General features: G+C 42.4%; 1 protein-coding gene across 1 annotated transcript in view; it reads right to left on the bottom strand.

The window, feature by feature from the left end:
* Positions 1–5,589: 5,589 nt before the first annotated feature.
* scn4ba (sodium channel, voltage-gated, type IV, beta a) overlaps positions 5,590–12,157 on the bottom strand; it is a 25,395-nt gene continuing 18,827 nt past the window's right edge. The window contains exons 2-5 of the mRNA XM_036537364.1: positions 8,931–9,094; positions 7,271–7,490; positions 6,332–6,461; positions 5,590–5,847 (exon numbers count right to left, since the gene is read on the bottom strand). Of these exons, the coding sequence (XP_036393257.1) occupies positions 5,754–5,847; positions 6,332–6,461; positions 7,271–7,490; positions 8,931–9,094 (608 nt within the window). The 3' untranslated portion in view covers positions 5,590–5,753. The remainder of the gene's footprint in view (positions 5,848–6,331; positions 6,462–7,270; positions 7,491–8,930; positions 9,095–12,157) is intronic.

Raw genomic sequence — 12,157 nt, 5'->3', positions numbered from 1 at the left:
CACAAATGTGTAAGTGTTTGTAAAAATGTTTAAAAACTCTATGGCAGAGTCCGGTTAAAACAGGCTTCAGCATTACAAACTGTGCCGTTAAGACCCCTTTAGAAAATGAGACCATTTCTTTTGAAAACGGTTACAGATTTGCCACAAAGACAGCTGCCACATGCAGACAGCTACAGGCGCTCACCAAAACCATTGGGGATACTGTCTCTGCGCTGGAATGTAACAAGCAGAGAGCAGACTACACAGACTCTTGGCGTGGCAGTGAGAGTAGGAGCCGCTCAGGCAGTGAGCCGCCAAATTTCCACATTGATATCAAGCATGGCCCTTGATATCACAGGAGTAGCAGTAATAGTGCGGTCTGGATCATCTAATATTTTTCCCTGACCATTTTATGAGTCCAATTTGATTTTAAAAAAACAGTGTTCTCATGTCTTGTGAACATTTTGAAAATTTCATTTCTGGTAGTACTTATTTGCTAGGGTTATTCATAACAAGAAAGCATGCTAGGAGTGAACTGCCTGGACTTTGGTCCCCGAGGCACAGTATTTTGAGACTTTTCTTTTGAATATGAATTCATTTCCACATTGGTTGTGTGAGTGTTCATCTAGTACACAGTTGCCTTTATGGTGATTTTTCATGACCGTCCATGCCCGTTGCCTTTGTGCTGTGTGTAGAAAAAAGGCTATTACTTGAACGGTGTCTCTATGCTGTGGGGCAGCATTCAGCTGCTGACTGTATACAGGAAGTGTGATGCCCAGAGCCTGCTGGAACACTGTGGCTCCACAGATATTCCAACACAGTGCAGTGCTGACACATTCAGTTCTGTTCCACTCAGTCCAGACACAGGCAATCAAACGCAGAGACTACAGATCTGAGACTGCTAATACACCAGAACCAGCATCCAGGGTGGAGAGGATAAATACAAGATAATCTTATACCGTATAAATATAATCTTAATCTTAAAAGTGTGAGGTGGGAATTGGATAGAAAGACAGGGAACAAGCAATAAGGGGAAAGGATTTGCCATTTTGCCCGAACCTTCTCAGGTGCGAGTGAGAATAGGGACTTTGGAGGGAAATAATCATGAAGACGACCTGGTACAGCTTAAGAAGGTGTGAGAGGGCCTTCTTTGTGTCCCACTCACACAGAAAGGCAAAAACACAGTCTCTCTGAACAGTCACTCTGTGTCTGAGAGTCCCACATTTTCACTTATCGCCTCACCCAGTCACAGGCACGATGAAGTCGCAAGGAATACCCTTGCAGAGACATCGTTCTCAATGCCACTCATCTAGTCATGGAAATGACAGGTCACTGTTCGTTCTTCTGAGCATCACATATGTGGCAACACAATAGGAAGGACAATCACCATGAACCACATCAATGGGAACAATAAGTATATCAGTGCATTCAACAGGCAGAGCGTCACAGGACCCATGTTCCAGGGGTTGCTGACTGAGGGTTACTGCTGGGGTTTATATTGTAGGTGCATTTATTCATGAGGTTATTTTATTGCTAGCGTTATCAATATTGACGAACTGGAAACAAACAATGGAAATAATACCATACAATTTCCCATAAAACAATACAGTTGAACTGTTACTTGAAATAGCCTCAGGAGATACTGTGGCGATATGATTACGAGTGGCAAAGTGTTACTGCAACTCTCACACGCATTGTGATAAGGTTAGGGATCTTTCTCTTTACTGCGTTTTGAAAGATCCTTTGTTTCCCAAGCATAGCCACCTCAGCCCTGCTTGGGTGATGGCAGGGATGCACAGGCACCTGATACCACACCACATTCTGCAATCCCCTGCAGATGAATCGCATCTACAGAACAGGGGACCAGCGCCGCTCTGTCTGAAAAGCATCCCCAGCATTCAAGATTGCCAGAGCCCCTGATTCCTGAAGGAAAGTCAAGTGTTTAGGAAGACCTCTCGACATGTGCTCAGTCATTAGAGTGTGAGAGAGAGAGAGAGAATGAAAGGTGGCGTCACCACAGATGTTTTATATTATAACCAGATATTCCACCTCTGTGATCCTTCCATCCTCCATGTACATCCTTGTTTAGGAGGTTCCAGGTCATAAGAGGAGGTTCACACGCTGTCTGTCGTGCTGTGCTACCTGTGGATGTTCTGTTGTAGACCACACCCCCACAAGAATGTTTATAACAAACCAGCAAATCAGAACACTTGCCTTAAACCAAGGGGGAGAAAGAGCATCCATAGTGCTATTCTGGTCAATATATGAAATATCTGTGACATCAGATAACTTCATGACGACTGTACTTTTCTGTCTGATTATCCCAGTAGATGAAATACTGGAATATTCCACTGAAGACAATCACCACAAGCCTCGCAATGTTCTGCATCTCTCTCTTTCTCTCTCTCTCTCTTTCTCTCTTCATACAACAGCAACATTCTGTACACTCAAAAATAAACAACTCTAGAATAGTAAAGTGCCCAAAAAGACCCCCCACCACCACCACCATCACATTCCCCTACATTATTTTTCCTCAGGGTGGAGGGGGACAGAGAGATGGGGGAGGAGTCAGTTACATTTTCAGTCTCAGCTGCTGAAAATACCGTGACATTCATTGACAATTGTGTTTTTGCAATTACAACTATACTTATTACACACAATTGATGTGAAGAGGTATATTTGTAATTTGGCAACATTCAGTTTAAAAAAGGAATACTGATATGTGATCGTGTATCATGTTTTGGATTTGAAATCTGGATCGAACATTAAAAAGGACAGGAACGACAGGAATTGGAAATTTCGAAAACAGTCAATGGATATAGGGGGTTGCATGCTATCTTTATACATCAGGGCGCCAGGGGTAAAATGTGCTGGTGCTGAAATCAAATCATTTCTGAATGACACTGTCAGCATTATGTGGGCATCTGACTCCAGTGCCCACCACAGTGTAGTGCCTATCATAAGATCACAGCAATGTTGGTTATTCAGCTCATGCTTGTCCACGTTTGTTTGCTTTTTAATATTAATGTAATTCCCTCTCATTTTTCCCATTCCACATTAGCAGGGCAACCTTTTCATCCCAGGTGTGCTGTCATGACGGTTTGTCAGTAGTCACCGACAGCATCTAATGTGGACACTGGTGTGACAGTGGATCTAGGCTTGCGAAACTCCTCTGGGTGTGGCTCACTTATTTCAGCAGCAATTGACTGACTTTGGAACAGTCAGGTTTTGCTGTGGAGAGCAATCCATTTTTATTGGCTCAGATCAGTCAGCAACTGACAACGTGTGGTAGCTCCACCCCTTAAGCAGTTCCTGAAACCTCTCTCCAGCATTGCTTTCGTCGTGAGCAGGACTGGAGTGAATTTTCTGATCAGTTTTCTACCGCAGTATTCTTTGTGCAGCAAGTCACCTTGTAGAACCCCCCTGGGGCCCAGTCCATATGTTCTTTAACAGTGTTTAGCCAAATGGATTCCTGTACCTTTCCACTTCCCTGGGTGGTGCCTGGGTGATAACTGATCACTCTATGAATGAGTCAAGGGCACCGATTCTAAAGCTGGGGTGCACGTGCCATATCTCAGATGATATTCAGAATATGACTGGAGGGGGTTATTGAATTTCTAAGTAGTGTAATGTCAAATTTTATGCATTTCTCTACATAACTGATCTACTGCCTGTCCTTTTATAAGAAGGCAGCTCTGAAATTTTGGCTGTTTAACCATGTAACAATTATGACCAATCTCTGGGCGTTCTCCGAGCAATCGCTCTCTGTTATTTGTATGTCATTTTAAAAAAAGAATGAATGAGCAATCTATTCCTAGCAATGTCCCCTGATTCAGCCCCTGTTGACAACATCCTGTCTGTTTCGATCATTAAAAGGTTAACCCTTATCTAGCTTTATTCTGTTTAAGACCTGCATTAAAACCGTACCCTCTGGAAGACATTAATGACGTGCACTGCTTGTTTCAGCCCCCGAGTTCACAGAATTGGGCGGGAGGGAGGGAGGCTACCGCAATGAGGAATTGAGCTTTGTGGTGGGCACCAGAGTGGGAATCAGTAATGGCACACAGTGTGTCTGTGTCTCAGAGCGATGGTCACTTTTCTCCATGGGGCGCATTGCCCGCTTTTGTGACATAAGCCAAAGAGGAGCAGACATGGAAAGTAGGGGGCGGTTGAACCTCGATCTCAAAGCGCAGATTGACTGTACATGGGCCATAAAGTAGGGGAACATTGCAAAACAAGAGCAGACTTTGTTCTGTGGTAAGCATCGTGTACAGTATATAAAACGTGTCACATGCTAAAAAAAAATGCATCGGTTAATTGTTAGAAGCAGCATCATAAAACTTCATTCAATTCTATAGGGAATCAGTTTCAGGGGATTGTCATAATTTTTTTTGTTGTTTTTAAATTTTTGTAATTGTTTTTTTTTTTTTTTTTGTCAGTGTTTTGTAAAGATTTTACTTTTCATAGCAGTTAAAGTCCTCCCTAAAGGCAGAGGGAGCTATAAGCGTTTACAGGCACCTGTGTTTTATCTAAAGCAAAGAGAATCAAACCAGTGGCTTGGGCTGGACCACAAACCACACCCCCATGACCCCTCTCTCTCTTCCTTTTTCATATCCCTTCCCTTCAAACCAGATTCTGGGTTCCCTTTGTTTTGAATAGGGTCGAGAGATAGGGTATCAGTTCTTTCACCCAACCAGCCCATAGCATCAGCATGCAAAAGCCGTTATACTTGTAAGCAGCCCTGGGTTGCATAAAGAGTCAGATAAACTGTGCAGGTACAGTGGAGTGTTCAGAAAATGTATCAAATGTGTTGATAACTGGTACATGTAATGGAAAACAGCTATCTTATAGGCAGTCTTCGTATTTTTATATACCTCTTGTATCATCCATTTTTCCAACTTTCAGAGACAGGATTTTAGCACTATGAAAGCTGTCAGCTTCATCTGCACGTGTATCAAAATAGCTGCATTGGTAGGTGCTCAGCAATGCTTGGAAAATCCTGCCACTGTAATGTGGAGCCAGCCATCTCTCTTTCTCCTGGCAGAGTCAGCACTGGCCTCTTACTCCTGGGGTTGCGGCTCCTGTAACTCTTGCAGGCAACACTCCAAATCACGCTCTAAATGTGGAACATCAACATGGTGTTTGATTTCCTCCTTGTGCTGTGTTGTAGCATACGGCAGTTTGCAAACCTCGGCAGTGTGCGTGACCGCGGTGTGTTTCGGAGCAAACCCGAGCCGCATACAAGTATAGCAAGGAATCACTGGTTTCTGTGTCAACTCAAATGCCAACGGTTTGACGAGATCCAGCTTCGCCGAGTTCAGATTCAGAGGTTGGCATTTCAGTCCATTGTGCAGAGCCACAAGGGATTCATTGAGGCCCCATTGAAGTGGAAATTGAGTGTATATCTAGGTTTGGTCAGGTTTACACTAGTCTAGTTTCACTCCACGTTGAGACCAGTTTACAGGTATTGGTATTGTCATGGGGATGGATATTATCCAGCTCCGAGAATACAGGGCACATTTTACGTTCCTCAAAGTCAAGCATAGTTTAAAATATAATTATATATAATATATTTTTCATATATATTTATATATATATATATATATATATATATATATATATATATATAATCACTTTTCCATTAGATAAAGAAAAGAAAAAGCCCATAGTTACTGCGTTCTTTCTATTTACCTATTTAACATATATATATATTTGCATGTATACATATATACATGTATAGACACACATATATATACATACATACATACATGTTTTCATGCCTTTGGTGATGCTTTATTGTCAGCTTTGGATCCCGTGAGGCCATTTTCCGTGTTGTCAATCCCTGAAGAACTCACAAGGCACTCTTTACTGTTGAGGGAGAATGAGCAGAAAGGTTGGATGGGAAATAGGACATACGATTATGTTAGGATTCAGCTATAGCCAACGGTGTATCTACAGTAGACATTCTTATGCATGCATTTTCATAAAATGTATTTGTCTACCTCTGTGCTTTAGCTTTGGCTGATACTTGTCCCATGCGTCTTCTTTATACATCTCAAGCCTGTCTAGTTTTGAGCTGCCACAAATTCATTCTTTCATTCATTTGATCATTTTCCTGTTTTTTTTATCATACCAAAAACTTCCCTCTGGTCAAAGAAAAAGTCTTGTGATGAAGAAAATGGGAGTCACATAAGACTTTTTTCATTTTGATGAAAGATTTTAACTGTAATTATTTGCATATAATTAGTAGTTAAACATTAATTAACTTGTAATTGACAGTTGTGATTACTTGCAATGAGCTCCTTCTGTATGACTGTCTCCCTGCCCTGCCCCACCAAGCCCCATCACTCACTTCTTGTTTTGGACCTTGCCAAGGATGAAAAGGATGAGGGCCTTCAAAATCATGACGAGGATTATCAAGCCGATAATCCCTCCCACGACAGACAGAATGATAACTGTCAGGGTGTTGTCAACCTCCTTTACTGGAAAGAGAGAGAAAAAAGGGGGGAGGACAAAGGGAGGAGAGAAGGAATGGTCACTTTCACACATCAGATAAAACTTTGTAAGTTTATATGGATGGAGCTCCAGCCATAAATGAAAAGACCCTTTCCAAGACAAAGGTACAGTACAGTACAGTACAATCATTATGGCTTTATTTGTCAATCACTTCTCAAATGGTTATAGTTTACCACATGTAGAGGGCTTCTTTTTTTCTTTTAATACCTATTTATTTTGCTTTCTCAGGAAGACAGTTCTTTAGTGCAACCCTATAAATGCTCCTTGAGGAAGGATTTTGTTTCAAATAATGGTTCCTTGTAGGCATATGCATCAAATCAATAAAAACGATTGCTATCCAACACTCTCATGTCTCATTACTTGTAATTCAAGTGTTTTGTGGGATAACAGGTTACCTAGGGGTTCCAGAATGCATTTTGTATTGCAGAGAGGTGAAAACTCTGCACTGTATAGTTCCTATCCCCTGTTGCCACCATTTTCTTTTTCCTAGGATGGCGAGTGGGAGACGATATAGTATAGGTTTACTTAATACCATCTTTAAATCCACTTTGTTCATCAGGCCTCATGGTGTAAACAGAATGTAAATATGATTGTGGGCTCGCTAGTTTTAGCCAAAATGGTTTTTGGTGCCTTCTATCAATACAATAAACGTGGAGGCAAAGTATTGATATTATAAAATATGGCTCTGTCATTACTCCTTGGCGAAGCCAGGCTTTTTTGCGGGATCTGATTTTACAGTATGCTTTTAGACAGCGACCGAATGGTGAGCACTCACTCTCGTCCACCACAAAGAGCGTGAAGACGGCGCTGTGGTTGCGGTTCTTCTCCTTGGGGTTGCGGGCGAAGCAGGTGTACTCGCCCTCGTCCTCGAAGGTCACATTCCACAGCAGGATGGAGATGTTGCTGCTCTTGCTGGATCCCACAAACTCCACCCTCGGGTTGTAGGTATTGCTTCGGGGGTCCACCCCCTCTGCCGGGATGGTCCCATTGCACAACTGAGGGGAGAGGGGGAGGGGATTACCACAATGGCAGGTGAACAGTGGAAATGTCCAGTTGGTTGTGAGAGGGACTGATTACAGAAACTTCATTCATTTTCAGTTTATTTCAAGAACCAGCCAGGGTCCAAATCGATACAAGTGGTCAATTTATACAGCCAGATATTTAAAAAGACAATTCAGGTTATGTACATTCTACAAGGGTGCAACAGCAGTACCCCAGCTGGGAATTGAACTACCAAAGTGCTCCTTACCACTATGCCACACTTTTGTGAATTCACTGCAAAGGTCCATTTAAAAAGGTCCATGAAATTTGTGGCTGTATTCATAAACCGAAGAAAAAACTCCCAAGGTGTGAATTTGTACTTTTATTTGTACCACTGTTTGGTTTGAATTTCATCAGTGGTCGATTTGATATAATTCCCTTACTATCCAGTGTAGTCACGCAGAAGGTAAGTGAAACGCATTGCCGCTTGCCAGGGCACCATTCTAACGCAAGCTTGTTCTGTTGATATTTCGTTTGCATTTTATTAAAATGCTCAAACTTCCATTAGTGCAATGAAGTCAAATGCAACTACTGGAGAGTAAATAAGCACTGCACCACTGGGGCAAAGTAGATTTCTTTCCTTCCAATGCGGACTGTGGGCTGATGTTGCAGTTTGTTGCATTCAGAGCATCACAGAATGCAGAGATGCAAGAACAACTGGCCTTCTGTTCTAGCTCTGGGGTCGTATGTGATCGGCTGTGAAAGACCTAATCCACCGCTATAAAATGACAAGGGATGTTACCCCAGTCTTTTGGCTAAATGTCAAACCTGGTCTCCTGCAGCTCACATCGCTGCAGCTTAATTAGTTGTAAAATACTTTCCTCTCCACCTTTATTGATGTGTGAAGAGCTGGGAAAAAATTGGCTGCCTGTATCAGCTCAGGAGGGTGTTACACTGTAGTGATGGTGAAATCTGTCATTCTGTGAAAGAGTCTTTTACCCTTGCATGGAAAAGCACGTCAGTGTTCCCTTCATGCCATATGATTGCGCTTATTTCTTTACTCAACAGATGCACTGATCCAGGCCATGGCATATCTCACATGTTAAGCATGTTAGCACGTAAATCGAGCAATCTGTTTTGTTAATCTTGCTGATGAAATAGACAATTAAGGTTAAGATGTCTTTCTCAATGTTTACATGTTATTCATTTATTCATATATTTACTGAGATAATATCTAGCTCAAGGTACCCACTCAAGGTGGGTTGAAGGCCCAGCTACTTAACCTCTTCACCAATTTACTACCCAACATTAAATCTGTATAGTTCCAAAGCAGCATGCACAGATGCACAATTGAGAGAGACATTGGCAAGGACACGTGGCTATAAGCATTTCCATGGTTCTATGACAACGGCTGGGTTGTTGACTCTCTGTGACCGGGAGTGCCAGCCCCTCACCATTCGCATAGTGCCATTGTCATTGTAGCGCCAGCTGAAGTAGAGATTCTTGATGCCGATGCAGCTGGAGTAGGTGCATGGCAGGAGGACAGTGCTGCCGTTCATCACCTCCACAAAGTGCACCTTCCCCACCGACACCTCCAGGGCCTGGGCACACCATACCCCTGCGAGAGGAGGGAGCGAGAGGGGGAGAGGAGAGAGATTAGACGAGGAGGGTGAGAGAAACAGAGGGATGGGAGAGGGAGCAAGAGAGAAAGAGAGAGCAGGAGAACGAGGGGTAGATTGGATGGGAGGATGGAGGAAGTGAGAGAGAGGAGATTAAGTACAAAGGGAGGAAGACGAGAGGTACAGGAGATAATGAAAAGAGGGAGGACGAGGGAGGGGGAAAGAGGCAGATAGGCAAAGAAAACAGGGCGAGGATGGAGATGGCAGTGGAGTCGCAGATGGTGCAGACAGAGATGGAGGGATATGTGAGAAGGAAAGTGGCGGATCAGAGGTGAAAAAAGGGGGAGGTCAGGTTGTGTGAGTAGCACAGGAGGACAAGGAGAGATGGAAAGAGAGGTACAAAAGAAGAAGGAATAAGGAAGTGGGGGGAGGGGGGGCAGGGAAGAAATCATAAAAAAGAGCCAAGGAATGTCACAAAAGAATAAATGTAATGCTTTTGCAGCCTGTGCTCCCAGTGTGTAGGCTGTCCTGTGACCCCAGCATTATTGTCTTCTACTTGGTTGGCAGTTGTCTTGTCCACAAGGGCACCACTCCATCCCTGCACTAATGAGACAGCATCAGCAGATGTGACAGCCAAGACTCCCAGCATGCCAGTGTGATACAGCTGTTGAACCTGACGTATCAGGATGTAGAGTGAGGGAGAAAAGGAGAAAGCTAGAGTGGAGGAGGGGGGGTCAAATGTTGTTATCGTCTCCACTGTCTCCTGTACCATGCATTCTAACCATGTGTACTGGCATCAGCACAGGTGGGGCGCTGGCCGGGGGCTATTTTTAAAGCCCATCCCTTCTCAATAATTCAGTTGAGAAAATGGAGGTTAACAAAAATGCAATCCCAGTCATCGCTTGCAACAAGGGTCCATCGAATCACAGTGTTCAGGTCCGGGTCACTCCCCCTGCCGACGTTGTTCTGATTCAGAGATCGACTTCCCGGGGTCAGCAGCGGACTGTCAAAGGACGCCACTCGCACCCTCCACCTTGGCCATCGATCCCCGCTGACTCATTTAGAGTAATGGATGCCCTGCCATTAAACTGCACTTATCTGTCGATGATACAGCCACGGATTTCTAACACAGCACACACACATACACACACACACGCACACACACATTTAGATTGCCCGATTTGAGGCAGCGCCGTGGGAGAATGTCAGCTGATTGTTATTGGACTTTACATTGTGGTCAACAAAGTCAAGCGTCACCTGGCAAGAACAGAATGTGACTTAGTTGTATGCAGAGAGGATCTCTGGTTGTTGATCTGTTTGCTTCTATCTTGAGCCCCACCTTTGACCACTCTTGAGAAAGATAGAGAGAGAGTTTAAAAGACAGAGATTATACTGATGAGCTACATATTTCCACAATGCATTGGTAATGAGCTGGGAGACAAGGAATGGGTATATGCTGTCTGGAGGAAATAGTCTCGCTTCTGGTAAAGGAAAAGTTAATCTCATTTAGATTCAATTCCCTCTCCCTGGTGCCCATAAAGGAAACGGAAACAATTGCAGACATTTGTTATAATAATTGAGTGTCTCGCCTCATTGTATACGCATATTTTGTGAATCTTTATTTCCTTTCTTCTCATTTGATGCAGGGTACCCTCTTAGATTAAATTGCACCCATTTTCTGTTCCAATAACAAGAGTATGCAAGAAATGATGCCATAAGCAGATTAGAGTTGCACTGGCACATTCCTGAAGACAGGCTCTGGCATTAGAAATACACAGATAAGATGATTTACAGTAATGTACTGTAGATTCAGAATATATCAAATAAACAAATAAAACTGCAGGTAACTCCGCCCTGGTCACAAATCTGTACTGTATGTAGACAAGACAATAAAGGAGTGTTCAAATAATTAGTCTCCATGTGAAACCATGCAAAGACTGCTGTTATCTGTCAGGATTAGTCATGGTTATAATTATTCAAGTAGGTTTATGGCTTATGGACAGTATGTTCTACAGTGCTGAGGCTAAAATGCCATTATTGGTCAAGTGTCAGAAATTATGTTGTTTTGCATTTTCTCTTTTCATTAATATGTGCTATTATTCCTATTAGTTTAGTTTCCTTGTTGCCATTCCTTCTGGACCTGAAACATTTGCTTTGTCAGTGTTACATTTATTGGAACATAATCTGCTCTAAACCGACCAATTATCACATAAAAAAATAAAAACAGGTTAATGGTGATCCTTTTTTACGTATGTAATGTACGAATTACGAATGTAATAAATAGTAATGCAAATGCTAGGAATAGGTCTGCCTTTATAAACATATTCATACCACTGATTAATATATTTTACCACTGGGAAATATTATTATATAGTATCATTAGTGTGAACACTACATGAAGTGCTCTCACATGCAAACTAAAATGTTGTTTCCGATTCAGATGTTATTTTTTTTTAAAACTCTCTCTGTTCTTTGGTATTAATATAATAAAGAACATGTTTTTCCCCTTCCTTTTCTCTAGTGAGTAATAGCTTTCATTCAAGCTCCACCTCCAATCACACTGATCTCAACTGTTAATTAATTGCTTTGGCAGATGAATATTGAGAGGGAAATTAAAAGCGATTTGATGAAAGAGATTGGCCTTTAAAAATGTAAATCCTTTATTGAAATCTGAATGAAACAGCTCTGTCCTCTGGTTGATGACAGAGGGAGTAAAAAGTAAATATTGCATGATCCAGCCAGTATTTCTATGCATGCACCTCAATCAGCCAAATCAGTTGGTGTACCTCAAAGCTCAAACCATTGATGCACAACATCTATTGTATCATTTGTGAGTCTACTCTTTTCAATACATTATAGTACATTACATTTATAGGCTCAACGGTCCCTGTTAGCCAAGGCAACCTACAGACCTGAAGTGCTGCTCATTCAGCAAGTTAGGCTAAACACCTTGCTGGGAAGTACAACAGAAGTGCTCCATTGGGGATTTAAACATGGATCCTTCTGGTAAGAAGCCCGGCATCTTTGTGCAGATTTTTTTTTTTTTTTGGCGTCTACGTTAC

Source organism: Megalops cyprinoides, chromosome 9 (genome assembly GCF_013368585.1).
Source record: "Megalops cyprinoides isolate fMegCyp1 chromosome 9, fMegCyp1.pri, whole genome shotgun sequence".
NCBI classification, from domain to species: domain Eukaryota; kingdom Metazoa; phylum Chordata; class Actinopteri; order Elopiformes; family Megalopidae; genus Megalops; species Megalops cyprinoides.
Note: the sequence above shows the minus strand (reverse complement) of the source record. Positions and strands in the feature narration are given on the sequence as shown.